The 16,760-nt window shown below is 39.4% G+C and overlaps 1 protein-coding gene across 5 annotated transcripts in view; it reads left to right on the forward strand.

The window, feature by feature from the left end:
• The window catches only part of cacna1g (calcium channel, voltage-dependent, T type, alpha 1G subunit), a 219,650-nt gene that overhangs the window by 118,307 nt on the left and 84,583 nt on the right, over positions 1–16,760 (forward strand). For all 5 annotated transcript variants that reach the window (XM_078401171.1, XM_078401174.1, XM_078401172.1 and 2 more), the window contains 3 exons: positions 1,915–2,038; positions 14,588–14,656; positions 16,132–16,316. In XM_078401171.1, coding sequence (XP_078257297.1) covers positions 1,915–2,038; positions 14,588–14,656; positions 16,132–16,316 — 378 coding nt within the window. The remainder of the gene's footprint in view (positions 1–1,914; positions 2,039–14,587; positions 14,657–16,131; positions 16,317–16,760) is intronic.

Here is a 16,760-nt window from a genome sequence, read left to right on the forward strand (position 1 = left end):
ACCAAGCCAATTAACCTACAAACCTGTATGCTAATGTATGCCTTTGGAATATGGGAGGAAACCAACGATCTTGGACAAAGCTCACGCAGGTCATGGGGAGAACATACAAACTCCATACAGACAGCACCCACTTTGTCAGGATCGAACCCGGGTCTCTGGCGCTGTAAGGCAGTAGCTCTACCGCTACCGTCACCCTGCCAACCTTCTCCAGAAATTCTTTATCTACCATTCTTTCCTACCACCATGTTCCTCCCGTTTCATTATAAATCCTGTTAGACCTAACTGCTCCATGTGGTAACACATTCCACATTCTAACCACTTTCTTAATAAAACATTTTTACTTTTATTTCTCTTACTTGGACATGAATCAACTTCATTGATGAAGGCAACATTTTTTTTGCGTCCAATTTATAGTAACACATGTTCTCAGTAAGAAACCTAGGCATTCATAATTATGTTCAATTTTTCTGTTTTTAATTTTTTTTTAACAAGCTGTTTAACCCTTGCAATTGGCAAAATACCAATTATTTAACAGTGAAAAATAGATTGATTTCTAGTAATGGCATACTGTACAAACTGACTCGATTGAGGCTTGGAGGCCTTGCATTTAACAAAGATGAGAGATGGGATATTCCTTTCAACACATGAGGTAGCACATACAATTAAACCTGAGGCAAAGTAAATGATAGCACGTGGACAGATGAACAGAATCATTCAGTGTGAGGAAAAGAAAGCGACTCAAAGGAAGTACAGTATTTTTCAAAGGGTACTAACATGGATCAATTTCAATATCAATATCAATTTGACCATCCCACACTTTGGCATTTTTCAAAGGAATACAAATATTACTAAAAACAGCACCAACGTTTATGGGGCCGAATCAAATTGGATTTAGCCTGCTTAAATTTTCAAAACAAATGTAAACACTTTAAAACTCCAAGAAATAATAAAAAACATTAAACTGGAGTAAAATAAGTAAAGGAAAATTCAACTTGCTTTTCCCATCTAATTTGTAGCACTAAGAATCTCCATTGAAATCAATAAGTTTACCACTCTAAAGCGTAGAATAGGAGTAGATTCCCCAGTGGAATGCAAGAGTATTCCAGGACAATTGGACTCCACGGCTGGGTGTGACAGGGTCTGCCACTCAGTGTTTCCCACATCTACGTGTCTAAGTTAATTCAGGACCTGCATACTTGGGAGTGGCTGAGTGTGCTGACCATAGCCAGCTCAGTTAGGCCCAAGATGGTGAGAAGATTGACAGGTTTGAAGTTGAGATCTAGTTTAGACTTATTAAATTATATTCTTCACTTTAAGGTGAAATCAACAATTGGGAGTTGGCAGCCCAATACCTCCCACTACCACAACTAGGGAGAAATCCTGAACTACTATCTACCTCATTGGAGACCCTCGGACTATCTTTGATTGGAATTTAGTGGCTTTATCTTGACTAAAAGTTATTCATGTTATTCACTTTATTGTGCATCTGTATACTGTGGATGGCTTGATTGTAATCATGTACTGTGTTTCCATTGACTGGTTGGCACGCAACAAAAGCCTTCCTCTATACCTTGGTACATGTGACAATAAACTAAACTAAACTGTTTTAGTTCTGCTAACTTTAGTTTGGAGACTAATAGAAACTGCAACTCGGTTTCAGAAATTAATGCCCTGGAGTTGCTGGGTATTGTCAACAGTCTACAAAGAACATCCAGTATTTCTTATGTTTCTGCCTCTTGCTAATTTTTATGCTATCAGAATTAGATTCTCCTTACTTGTAATATTAAAACCTTTCATAGTTTTTACTTTAGATAAAGGTGATGTCCACTCAGTTTGGTCATTGGTCTAGAGTGATAGTTGCAAATGGCTGTACTTGTTTTGTGTAAACAGTAAATGGCTATCTTTATTTTATAGGATTCGACATGTTTGCAGCAGAATTATTTCACACAAGATGTTCGACCACATAGTTCTTGTTATTATCTTCCTGAACTGCATCGCTATTGCCATGGAGAGACCTAAGATCGATCCTAAGAGTGCAGTAGGTTTTATTTCTCCAATTCATTTGTTATGGCCTATTTAATTTGTATTGTTATATTGAAAGCCCAAGGACAACATGATTGTGAACATGATCAGTTATTTGACTGATTACTTAACATATGGAATGAACAGAAATGAATGTCTCCCTACCTGACGAATGCTAAGGATATATGGATAAACAGATTAGAAACGTCGCCCATTCCTTCTCTCCTGAGATGCTGCCTGACCTGCTGAGTTACTCCAGCATTTTGTGAATAAATAGACTAGACACATAGATCGATATTTAGATAATAATTGCAGATGTCAACAGTGAAAGTTTATATAGCATAGAAAAAAATTTAAATAGATTAAGTGGACAGGTGGAAAGATACTGAAACATAAATAAATTACTAGAAGGAAGCAACCATATGAACAATTGTGTTCCATTTGTATGCTTCAAGAAAATTTTTAATTGCCCACGCAGTTGGTACTGGAGCATGTGACTGAGTTGTAATTGCAAAAAGATCAGCTCGGGTTCCTTCTCCTCATTGTTATTCAAGAATTATGTTGGAACTCATTGGAATATTGAAGCTGCAGGTATTGTATCAGTCTTGGATTTGATGCTCCTACAATCCAACACCATGCCAAGACACTGTCCAGGATTCAGAATGGTGACCCTTTAGAAGAGAGTCCAAAAGGCTGACAGTTTACCTAAAGACATAGTTGAACACCGTGTAGCATCCCAGTCGATTGTCCACTTACTTTTATGTGCCAACTAATCCTCCTTGAGATGATTGCTGATACAGCTTTCCAACCTTTCCTCCTCCTCACATAACCCTGGGAGTAGGGAGGTGTCAAGTACCACACACCAGCAGTCAGCCAATTAGTATCTACAGTGCTAGATTATTGATCCAGGGACACGTTCAACTCCCACAGTGGCACCTAAGGAATTTCATGTAAAGTAACTCAATAAATCTGGAATTAAATAAAGACAAGTATCGAAAATAGTGACTGCAAAACTGCCAGCTTGTTGTCAAAGAAGCACCTGAATCAGCAGTATAGTTCAGATGGAGCAATCTTCCGTTTGAATCCTTGACATGTCTCCAGCAACTCTTACCAATTTCCACAGACACTGTACATAAATACAATCAAGTTACACTCAAGTACAATAGATAGAGCAAAGGGGAAGATACCGAGAGCAGAATATAGTTCTCAGCATTGTAGCGCATCGTTCTGTAGACAAACTCCAATGTCTGCTATGTGGTAGAGGTGAATCAGGCAGTACCTTAGCTTATAGAAGCACTGTTCAGAATGACTTGATTGTATTCATGTATAATATTATATGACTGGATAGCATGCAAACTAGTTTTTCACTGAATCTTAATACACGACAATAATAATAAACCAATGATAATCATAAAATACCAAATAAAACTCTACCTTTTTCCAATATCATATATCACTTCTTCCCTTTAATAAGCTCATTTCTTCCATGAATTCATATCACTGTACAATTTGTATTGAAACATTCAGGTGTAGAAATCGTTATTTCTGATGTGAATGGATAAATGCATGTGAGGTCATGCTCTTTGGTCACTGGCCTGACTAGTCCTTCGTCCCATTCATCATCAAGTTGGACTACCTGAGGGTGCTGGGGACCTCACTATTCTTGCAATTGACTGTGGTCCTGGTGCCAATTCAAAATGGTTGCATTTGCTGGACAGACCTTGGACCTGACCTGAAGACATGACATTGTCCTTTACAGGGAGGCTTGGATTTGAGTGCTCCACTGCCTGGCATTGTCACCCCGCTTATGCCTGCTGGATTCTAGCTTGCTCTGCAGCACACACTCAACACAGAGGGGAGAGGACAATTCTGCGTTACAGACTTCCCCACCCACTGAACTAAACTGCTGTGTAGAGCAGTTCGATCCAATTCCTGATTTTCTCCCCAAAGCCCATTTTGGAGAGCATGTCCACCATGTACATGTGTGATATCCTGTTGAAGTCCTTCTCCTGCTCCCAAGTTGACTTAGCAGGTGTTCACCCCTCTGTCCTGCATGTAGGCAACGGTGTCCCTGAGCAGCAGAAGGTTGTGAAAGAATTTCCTGCCCGGTACAGCACAGTTTAGTCCCAGTGTAACATGACCCAGTTGCTACTAATGTTACTGGTTAAATGATCACAGCTTGCTCTGTTATTATAACACTCAGTTCTAAATAATGAATGGAGGAACATCAGACATGCATTTATCTGCCCGAAACCTCTTGATCTTCCATGAGATGTCCACTTTGGTATGCCCGAAACCTCTTGATCTTCCATAAGATGTCCAATGAGATGCCCACAAAGATGTCCATATTCCTTTATGGAATACTGCCGAATGGCACATTCCAAGTGCTGGGGTATGTGCTGGGGAACACACTGAAGCCAATGCAAAACCTTAGTGGGGAAGCACTGCGGTCTAATGTCCTTCTGCTACGAGGTGTTGAGGGGCTAAGCCCCGCATAGGAGCCGCTTAGATATATTAAGTTTACACTGTCCCGGGAAGCCACATGAATGGCAATGGTGCTCTGTACACAAGATGTGCTGACCCTACCAATATATAACATACAACATAGAATAGTACAGCAAAGGAACCGGCCTTTTGGCCCACAATGTCTGTGTTGAACATGATACCAAGTTAAACTAACCTCCTCTGTTTGCACAAAATGCTGGAGCACAGCATTTTGTGAAATAAATACCTTCGATTTGTACCAGCATCTGCAGTAATTTTCTTACATCCTCTGTTTGCACGTGATCTATATCCCTCTATTCCTTGCATACCTTGTGAAGGGCCGAATGGCAAGGAATATCATAGTGCTGTTTCTAGAGCCCTGTTTAACCACTGGTTCCAGTGTTGCTCACAGATGCTTTTTACATTTCTGGGCTGGCAGTGAATATAAAATGCTACAGCAGGATTTCATGTTGTGTCAGCCTTGACTGGACTACTATCAATATTCTTTCTAATTGTAGAACTATTTCTATCCTATCTTTTCATGGGACAGCTATTATTTCACTTCATTTAAGTATCTGCCAGAAGCCAGTGGTTGATATTCAATAAAACGATAATAGTTCAGCAATAAAATATGACCGTTTGTTTAACAACACTCCAAAATCATTACTATAAATAGCACATATTCAATCAAAGTGATCTTTTATTATTGTAATAACCATCTAGTATTGAATCATCAAAACTGTAAAGTCCTGGCTGTAACCCGCTCAGAGGTTTGGTGGATTAGTGATAATTAGGATCATTAAACCATCAATGGTACAACTGCAGGTCATGGTAATTAAATAAATACATATGGGTGTCAAATTTATAACTGAGATAAATTTATTTTAGTCGATTAGCAAACAACATAAGTCCATACCTTCTTTTAAGTTGGAACATAACTGTGCTTCATTTCACATGGGAAAAACACACACACATGCACACGCAAACACACTGTTTATGCATACAAGGCAAACATACGTACATGTCCACACACAAGACAGCAGCTGAGACTATTAATAATATTACTGATGTTAGCAGACAATTAATTAATAAATTACTTCAAAAACAACCTTACGTTTTTAAGAGAGAGTTAGATTTAGCTCTTAGGGCTAACGGAATCCAGGGATATGGGGAAAAACCAGGAATGGGGTACTGATTTTGGATGATCAGCCATGATCACATTGAATGGCGGTGCTGGCTCGAAGGGCCGAATGGCCTACTCCTGCACCTATTTTCTATGTTTCCATGTTTCTATGTTTCTAAGTCAAATGTTATCTAAATATATCTGAAGATGTCAGGCAACTGTCCAGTTGGGAAGTAATGCAGTGCATGAATATTCCGACTAGCAGTCTAAGGAGCTGGAAAGAGAATGAGTTGCTATTTGTATCATTACTTATCAACATCCAAATTAACTTTCCCTGCTAGTTTATTTACTGTGAATCTGTAACCCTGCTGCATCCTCAGCATTGCACGTGCAGCGATTCATCCCATTGGGTCTGAAAATTTGTTGAATTAATCCCAATCCCCAGTTTTTCACGAATCTGAAAATTTACCCTTCCCCTTCTTGAAATCAATGTTGAATCCATTTACTTAAAATCAAAATATAACTTTCTGTTAACATTGGGAATAAATCTTAGATTTACTGAAAATCTATTGTGTCGGAATCATTTATAAAGGAATGGTTTGGCAGCTGCTATGTGTACAACATATGTTTTTTTTAAATTTTAAAATATACAATACGTAACAAAAATGCACAAAAACATCAAAAGAACAAGTAAAACCAGAGTGCAAGTTTATCTTCATATCTAGTTCAGACTATACATTAAACAATGTTAGATATGATAGGGGCATTTAAGAGGCATTGAGATAGGGTCGTAAATAGAAACATAGAAACATAGAAAACATGATATTCACAAGGATGTTCCAGTGCAGAAATATAAATGGGTTCCTATGTGTAGCTCGTGGGCCAGTGACGTAAAGTTGCAAGCACAACAGTCACCGTGGTGCAGCGGTAGAGTTGCTGCCTTACAGCGCTTGCAGCACCGGCGACCAGGGGTCGATCCCGACTACGGTTGCTGTCTTTATGGAGTTTGTACATTCTCCCCGTGATCGCGTGGGTTTTCTCCGAGATCTTCAATTTCTTTCCCCATTCCAAAGACGTACAGGTTTGTGGGTTAATTGGCTTGGTGTATGTGTAAATTGTCCCTAGTGGGTGTAGGATAGTGTTAGTGTGCGGGGATCACTGGTCGGTGCGGACTCAGTGGGCCAAAGGGCCTGTTTCCGTACCGTATCTCTAAACTAAAAAACTGAATACTTTAATTATCTCTGTTTTGAATCTGTTCCAGATGTAAATGGGTCACTGAGAGCTCTATCAGCCCCATCACATGTCAGTGAAGCACATGTCCTAACACTAGCAGCTTGCAGTATAATAAATGTATGAGGCAACATTACAGTATCACTTCTAGACAATCAAACACTCTTGACTCTTGACCAGATGGACCTGTAAAATGGCTTTGAAATGGCTCCACTGTCAATCTTAACTATAAATGAGGAATTGAAGTGATTAGGTTCTTTCTATGCAACATGAATGTGACATTAAACAAGCTTACAATATTGGTCCATATCACATGTTTGTATTATTAAATGGACAGTCCTTGTAAAACTGTGTCACCGTGTGAAGAAAATAGAAGACATTGTTTGAATATCATTCTACAATAGAAGCTGTTCATTAAACAGGTTTCCACTTGACACAATAACGTAAGCAGTGAGTCTGGTGTGATAACATCACAGATCTTATTAAAAATGTTATTAAAATCACAAGATGCTGCAAAGACTCAGCAGATCAGGCAGAATCTGTGGAAATTCAAACTGTGTTACGACTTTAAATCAGTGGCTGTGATTTAGTAAAGATTTCTTGCTTTTTTGACTGTGGAATTCCACAAGACCGACATCATTTATTTAAAACTCCTATTACATTGCCAGCACAAATGCGTGTGTTTTATAAATGTCCGTGGTATGTTAATACCTCTGCCTTCGTGTTATCACAGTTCTTTTGTGCAGTCAACCTTCTCTGATCTCCAGCCCATTGTGTAAATTAAGAACAAGTGAAAAAGCTGAAGTTTAACTGAACATCCCAAAGGCTTTTAAATTAGGTATGCGCACTTGAGAAGTTTATACAACAGATGCAGCAGATACTGGTGAGGAAAGCGGAGAAGCTGCAGCTGTTGGAAGGGCTGACTCAATAGTTTTCAGTTCTTTCTTTGACCCAAATCAGATTATTGGCAGGTAAATTGGATGCAGGTTTAAAGTAATTGGTAAAAGATCGAGAAGGGAGATTGGGGGATTTTTAAAATCATCTGTGACTCACCATCTGAAATGTTGGTGGAAGGAATTACTACTAGAAAAGGAAAAGCGTTGGAGAGGAATGAGGAAAGACCATGGAGTGGAACAAGTGGTAGCCCATTCAATAGCCAGCACAATTATATGGGCGGAAAGGTTCTTCACTTATCTTGCAATTCTCTTGCTATCCTCTCCTAGCTTCCCTCGGCAAGATAGTTGGATTAATAATTCTGTTTGGTTAATTTGTTGGAATGACAATTATTTCCTAACCCGTGTGTAAATCATAATTGTTTTTTTAAAATGTTGATGTTTTATGTGCTTGTTAAAATGCAGTGTTATTTTTCTGCAGAGTAAAATTTCCTTTACATACCCCAATCTGTTAAAAGCCCCACCACACCAAGCTATTTCAACCAACCTTGTAACTGAAAGGGACTTATTTCAAATCCTAGAATACAATGATGTTGGTCTGAAAATGGATTAAAACTGGCATTTCACATTATGATATTGGAAACCAGGAGGTAAAGAAGCTACCACTGCTCTTTGCTACTTCTAAACTAGAAATAGAAGGAAAGTAAACTAATTATCATTCTGAAAATCTTGATTTTAACTTGTATTTAATTTAATTCTAACTTAATTCTAACAATTTCATAATGGTAGGAACTTGGTACAGAATGACTGGGAGCAATGGCAGCTTCTTTACCTCCTTTGTCTTAACTTCAGTCATTTGATAGACTCTCTTGGTTTCTTTTTTTAAATGGAAAAGACCTTTCAAAATCTTCGGTCAATTTTCACCAAATGTATTAAAGCATTCAAACATCAAAGCCCACTTCCAGAAAGTACATTGATCTGTTGCTACTTTCAAAAATGAATCAAAACGTTGCAAAGAAAAGGGAATGGACTGTTTTGAAGCTGCTAATGAACCTACTAACCTCCCGGAATGTAAAGCAAGGTGGGTGAATGAAAAGCCGACAGGCTTGAGACACAAGGGAGAACAAGTCAGGATATTGAGGGGTTTGCTGCATTTCCAGCATTCCTTTTTGATTCATATGGAAGTAAGGAAGTGCCCAAAGTAAGGTGACCGAGCTCAAAGAACTCATGAACTCTGAAAGTAACAGCCAAGTTATTGCCTTTCTCATTCCTCGCTTTCTTACTGGACATTTGTGAACCGATCCCACTTGCACTCAGTGGAGTTGTATGGCACAGTGGTATATGTAGCACAGTTACCACCCACTTGCAGTGGCCTGGGATTCATACTGGGATTCCACGTGATCTGTTTTACTCCCACAGCCCAAAGATGTTTGCTAGATTAAATGGCTACTTTAAATTATATCTTGAGTAGGTGGGTGACAGGAGATTCAGGGACAGTTCATGGGTTTTGTGATAGAGAATAGGTTGGAAGGAGATCTGTGGGGGAAGGGGACTGATGAGTGTATTCTGAACGCTGGGTATCTAGCCCAGGTAAACACTTCAGACAATGCAACTGATCTGAACAATCCATCAGCAGTCACTTTGAGGGGTCTTTTTGGAATGAATGCTCTCTGTTGCTCACTCACTCTGCCTCAATATGCTATCACTTTATTGAGGCCAGAAGAGATCAAGAAGTAGGGTAAAGAAAAGAGACTGTTCTAAGGATTCATTGACTTGCTGCCAACTGAAAGTTCGACAGCAGCATTTCCTTGGAAATTCCTCCAATACTTCCCTTAGTGTTTTGAGGGGAATTCTCCTTGGTCTGCACGCAAGCTTTTGATAGATGGCCAAGCAACTGAAGCCTGAGATGGCTGCACACAGCACGCTGCATCAGGAAGCCAAGTCATAATTGATTGCAGCTGACGTCTTTCTCGTGCAAACAAAGTTTTGGTCAAGCTCTTAATCAGCTTCTCCGATTAAAGGATGAATTTCCCAGTTGAATAGGATAGTTTTTCATCCTCCCACCTCACCCTGTCCCAGTTTCTACAATCCTTTTCAGAAGGCAATTTGTGCCTGGTTATACTTCACTACCCCAAATGCTAGACTGCAAATAAATCATAGAAACATAGAAAATAGGAGCAGGAGTCGGCCATTCGGCCCTTCAAGCCAGCACCACCACTCAATATGATCATCATCCAAAATGGCTCATTCAAAATCAGTACCCCGTTCCTGCTTTCTCCCTGCATCCCTTGATTCTATTAGCCCTAAGAACTACAGTATATCTAACTCTCTCTTGAATACATCAAGAGAATACATCTTTTGGAAATATAGATGCTGTTGTAATAGACAAAACTCCATGGGCAATTTGTGCACAGCAAGATTCCACAAGTCGTAATGTGATAATAACCAAATAGCCAACTGTTTAAGGGGTAAACATTGGCCAAGGCTCTGGAAAGGAACACCCCCGAAGTTCTTTAATAGGTTCGATATCCAACTTTTACATCTAACTAAGAGAGCAGAAAGGAGCTCAGTTTGGAAGCATTTCCAACAGTGCTCCATCTGAGTGCCAGCCTAGATTCACTGCTCAAGTCTCGAGAGCGGGTCGAACCTATTTGGGTAAGAATGTATTATGGCCAACACTATACAGAATTTTCTATATGGTAGACAGTATATTCATGCAAATTATTTATTTTGAAGGTATTACATTATGCTTGTATCCCTGTGACTTCCTAAATTTCCTGCGTGTGTATGAGAATATTGATAATGGATGCCCAAAAATGGGCAAATGCATGCCAAGACTGACAACTTATCATCCACACATTAACCTGTTCACTGCCAAGTTTTTGGTTTCGCTATTGGCCATGACCCGAGTGTACTCGGGCGTGGCACTGAACAAGTTAATACCATGAGTTATTTAAGAATGTAAATGTGCCGTAGCCTGTGCAGCAGATCATCAGACAATCAATAAGGTGAGGTCCGGCCAGAATAGATGTAATTTAAAATTGAATTATTTATTCATCCATCCCAGGAAATTGCAGTTGTGGCCAGAGTGCTCTCCACCAACACAGTTGATTCTCTGTTAGAGTTGGTCCCTTGCCCTCCAACTTCATGCTGACCACTAAAGCAGTTCTCTTTTAATGATCCAATCATTTTCCCTCCTTTCAACAATCGATCCTTGACCCCCTAAACCCTGACCTGGGAATTCCCAGCACAGCACAGCTCTTGGGGAAATGTTAATGAGACTCAAAGCCCAATTTTTGGTGTCTACTTGACTGAACACATGTTAAAATGGATGATTTTCTCAGTGTTTGGTGTTAAATTATAAAATCATTGAGCTGTACAAAAATGGCCACTGTGCCCATGATAGCATTTTTGTTCATCTGCACTAATCCCCCATTTGCCTGCAGTAAGACTGTGTCCTTCCGTGCCTTGTCTATTTAAGAATCTGTCTAAATATCTCTTAAACAGGGTAATTGTATCCACCATTTATTTTGCAACTGAAAAGCTTGCCATTTCAGATTCCCTTTAAAACTCCTACCTCCAACCTTAAACTTATACCCTGTTGTTTTTGATAACCTGACCATGAGAAAAATATTTTAATTATCCATCCTAACAATGCATCTCATAATCTTACATACTTCTATCAGCTCACCCCTCAGCCTCCTTCATTCCAAGAAAAGCAAACCCATTCTATCTAATCCCTCCTGTAAGTAAAAATCCTTCATTCCAGGCAACATCCTTGTGAATCTTCTCTGCACTCTCTCTAGAGCAATCACATCATTTCAGAACAGCACACAGTACTGCAAGTGCAACCTAACCATTGTGTTGTAAGGTTGTGGCCTAATTAGTGTTTTGTGAAGAAAGATCACAAACATTATTGAGGGGGAAATGGAGATGTTTAGGAAGGTGGCAAGAAATTCAGGTATGGGCAAGTAATTCATGCTGTGACGCAGCATGCTTTGAAAGAGACTTAGAGCAGTCGAGGTAGGCAAAATCAAAGCAAATCCGTGCATTTGCTTGGGCTAGAACAGAATCAAAGGCCAAATTTCACTCTTTCACCACCAACCACAGTGAGTGTTCCATCAAGACCATGAGGAAACCCATCAGAATGGATCCCCCAATTTCATCTCTTAAAGGGAAAATGGAAAACTTTAACTAAAATTGGCTCATTGCAAGAGGCAGAGGGTAATATTGACAGATTGAAGGCTGTTACTATTTTGTGTGCTATTGGGCTCAATCTCTTGATTTTTGCAATCAATATTAGTGATTTAGACTTCAATGTTTGGTATATGATTAAACATGTTTTTTCATGATATAAAAACTAGCCGTGTGGTTAGGAGTAAGGAGGAGAGCTTTTGACTTGAGGAGTTGGACATGGCTGGGTCAGTTGGGCAGAAAAGTGACAAATGGAATTCAATATTGGAAAATATGAGGAAATGCATTTTGGGGAATGCAACAAGGGAGTGTACAATAAATGGGAGGATAAGTGGAGGAACAGAGAGCTTTGGACTGTGTGGTCACAGCTCCTTAAAGGTAGCAGGACAAGCCAATAAAGTGTTTAAAAAAGTATATAGAATGGTCTGCTTTATTAGCTGAGCTATAGAATATAAGAGTAGGGTGATTTTGCTGGAGTTGTACATGAAGCGATTAGGCATTGCTTGAATGGTGTACAGTTCTGTCACATTACAGGGAAAATGTGAAGGCATTGGAGAGGGTGCAGAAAATATCTATGAGGATACTGCAGGACTGGAAAACATCAGCCTCACCTGTACCTGGATGGTAAAATCTGGGGAATTGATGGGAATGGGGACTAAGTTATAGATAAATTAGTGTGGGAATGTGATTGTTCTGAAGCCCAAAGTAAAAAGAACCATCAGTTTTATCTTCAATCATATCTGTATCGGTTTTACTTGCTACCTAATGGGGATCAAAATTTGTATTAATAAACATGTGGTTGTAAAACATGAAAGAGGAATGAATTATGTCAGGAAATGTAAAGAGGGTAAAAATAACTGAACTAAGTGCTATTGAGAAAGAGTCCCATGGGTGACTAAGAAGCAAACTTTTTATATAATAGAACACAGAGGCAAATTATGTTCTTCCAGAGAGGACAGATCCACAATCTTACCAGTTGAAAAGAATTAACAGGTGGTAAATTGTATGAACTCTAACTGGTGTTTATTGATAGGGTTACAGTAGTTCCTAAAATATTCAAACGGAAACAAGTTTTAGAGAAATAGTGGCTTTTATTTTTTTTAAAGAGCCTTGTAGCATTCCAGGTGTTTCATCTTCAAGAAGGAAAATTATTTGCTGCAAAAATAATAAGTAAATCCAGGAATAGTCCTGTGTCTGTGGATATAACAATACAGCAACCAGAATGCAATTAACATCGAAATTTGAGTTTGCAAAACCCATATTGATTTTCTAGAACACAGAGTACTTGCTGATTTGATTTAACCATTAATATATTTCCAGTCCTCTGGAGGGTAATGCGGTGTTGCATGGTTATATTAATCTTGAGTGTATTATCATACTTTGTTCTCAAACTCAAATGTATGATGTAAGTATTGATCTGTTTAATTAACACCATCAGCTACACCTGGAGCATTTTCAAAATCTCCCACTTTGTTCTTATCCCTCGTCGAATTCCAGAGAATCTCTAATTTAGTGTCAGTGACTGCATCTTGCAATCATTTGCTAAGGAAATAAATGGACATGATTGCTATCATTTGATTCTCAATTTGTAATTTAGACATTTCAGTAAGCCATCACTTGAATAAAATCCCTTAAAATGAAACATCTCAAGGCAATGTTCATGCTGTTCAATTGGATTTTTTTGTGCGTGTTATAAAGTGCTGATTAAAGAGGAAGGAATTACAATTTACAGTTTCATTCACAGTTTCATTCACAGTTTAATTCACAAATTAGGCTGTTCCAGAGCTCTTTAGAGTCAATAATGTACTTTTGAAGTCCTGTTCTTCTTTTGATAGAAATAAGACCAAGCTCTCACAAACAACATTGGAATAATAGCCACCTGATCTTTTTCAAGATTTAAAGTTTAATGCCCTAGAAAGTAGATTAGACAGCATCTGCAAGGAGAGAAACAGAAGTTATCTTTTCACTTTGATGACCTGTCATCAGATTCGGAGAGATGCTATCTCACTTGCTAAATATTTCCAGCAATTTCAGTGGGGTTTTTTTCCAAATTTCTGGAGGTAATTTGCTTTAATGTATGTGCTTTAAGAGACCCATTTAGGTGAGGAGCATTCTACGCTCTTTAAAATTGTCCTGTAAAGCCTTTTGCATCCATCAGAGTTCTTTATCTTGTAGAAGGTAAGGATGACTAACTGGTAAATGGGATGGTGTTGCTGGCTAGACATTACATTGAACTATTACAGATTATAACCATTGTCCCAATTTGTCTGATAGAAACTGTGGGTAACAATTCTGCTATTGGCATTCACAACTCCCCTGAGAACATTTTATTTTTCCGTACTTGTGTCATTATGACCTCTTGCCTTGCTGTGTCATCTCTTTTGTCATTCTGTTTTTTAAAATCTTTCACCTGATTGCAAATCCTCCCTTTTCTTCTTTCCTTTGCTGGCCCTTTTCTTGCTTCAATACCTAAATAAAAGATATTAGGTCACAGACCAAAAATATTACTGCTATTTTACTCTCTCCGCACATGCTAGTTGCACCCTTTAGCATTTTGAATATGTTTGATATATAATTCAGACTTTAAGCCTCCACTGTACTCTGTTATTGTACTAACACTGAGTCTTTTCTTTCCTTAAAGGAGCGAATCTTCATGACACTCTCGAACTATATCTTCACAGTGATCTTTCTGATTGAGATGGCAGTAAAGGTAACCACAACCACAATGCTCTTTTAAATGTTAAATCAACCTTTGATAATTATCTGGATTTGACAGAGTGACGCCACGCTTATAATAATGAAATGATCATCCTATGAGTTGGATACACACCATGCAATCAGTTCACTTTAAGTCCACCAGTTTTAATCAAGGGTTGGGATGAATTAAGGACTGGTGATTTCAATCGTAGAAACATTACCTGATCAAAGTTCTGTCATCATTTTATTTAGTAAGAATAACCTGTTTCCCAAAGGGTTCTGGTGAGCGATCAGGAGAATACATGAAAATATTCGGCTGTTTGCACATACTGAGCAGGAATGGAGTTCCACTGGGAATGGATTACTTTCCCACATTTTCCAAATTCAGCATCAGTTTTAAGCAATCATCCACCCCACCCATTTATTACCCATCCCTAATTGTCATAGAAGGGTAGTTGTGAGTCTTCACCTTGAACAACAGGAAGCAATTTACACTACTGTGTTTTTTGCTCAACCACCTCAGAAGAAAATTAAGCCATCCACACTGTTTGAGATCACATACACTGTGTTTGAGATCACATATAGTTTGGTAATGGAAAAACAGCAGCTTTCCTTCCCTAAAACATGTTTGTGAACCAGCTGAGTTTTTACAACAATTCAACAGCATTATGAACTTTCGTTGATTCTAACGTTGTTTTTATAATCATTTTGGAACTGAATTCATTTCCTCAAACTGCTGAAGTGGGATTAGAATTTTTGATGTATGATTTTTATATGCCCTTGTTCCCCCTTTTACAACAACACTGGAAGAGACGGGCTGTGATTGCTGAAACATCAGGATCAAGCAATCTAACTCCAGTTCCATGTATTTAAATGTTACCAACACAGATTGCGGAGATATCAATGTAAATGTCACAGCCCGATCACAACATTGACAAGCAGAATGAACTTCCCCATTGTTTGAGACAGATCATGGTGGTGGGATTCCCAGGGTCGGCTCTGAGACAGGAGATACCAACTGGCCGTAGTAAGTTTGTTTAACAGTCCTTGAGGACCAGTCGGACCTCACAAAAGGCCTCACAAGCCCCAATCTGAGCCACCCCCCAGCACCATCCATTATCACAGATCACACTGATTGCCAGTCTCAAGCAACTGCACTCTGCTTTCGGTCTGCCATTCAGGCCATGGGGTGACAATCCTCACAATTATTCAAACAAGACCCTGCAATTAAGGCCGGCATTGCTTCTGCATCCTCAGTTCCCTTATTTAGTAAAATATCCACTGGTTATTCAAAAAGACACAACGTGCTGGAGTAACTCAGTGAGTCAGGCAGCATCTCTGGAAAACATGGACAGGTGATGTTTCGGGTCGGGACCCTTCTTCAGACTAGGACTGTAGTTTCAGACTTCAGACTGTGGTTCCTTGTTTCTACAACCACCGGTTACTGTTCATTAGCAGTAAACCTTTCCTTCTTTGTCTCTTTTGCAGCTGGTGGCGATGGGCCTTTGTTTTGGTCAGAAGACTTATCTCAAGAGCTCTTGGAACGTTCTGGATGGGCTACTGGTGCTGATATCAGTCATTGATATTCTAGTCTCCATGTTCTCAGATAGTGGAACAAAAATTCTTGGAATGCTGCGGGTCCTTCGACTGCTGCGCACCCTCCGGCCTCTCCGGTAATCTAACACTGGGCTCTGACAGGGTCCGAGTCTGGCTGCAAGTTTAACTCACAAACTGAAGGGGTTTCTTGATGGAAGCTGCTGGTGTGCACGTCCTCCATCTTACCTGGTGGTAGGACTTGCAAGCCAGCAGTTTACATCAGGCATTTCAGACATGCAAGTGCTTGTCTCAGTTCTGTATGATAAGGGTCTCACTTCCTACTCCGTTGGTTTAAATGTACAAGCCCATTCCAAAGATTTGAGCAGAAAGTCTTCTGTTTCCACAGACCAGCATTGAACAACATTCTGTTCTGGATCTTCCCGCTTCAGTTTTTGTTTGTAGGCAGGTAGTATTTTGGGTTGCACGCACTTGAGGTTGGCTTGATTGAAGTGCCCACTACAATGACCAGGGCTTTGGGTGTTTTGTCTCGAGGCTATTGGTAGCAGAGTACAGTTCATTCA

The sequence above is a fragment of the Rhinoraja longicauda genome, chromosome 6 (assembly GCF_053455715.1).
Source record: "Rhinoraja longicauda isolate Sanriku21f chromosome 6, sRhiLon1.1, whole genome shotgun sequence".
NCBI lineage: Eukaryota > Metazoa > Chordata > Chondrichthyes > Rajiformes > Arhynchobatidae > Rhinoraja > Rhinoraja longicauda.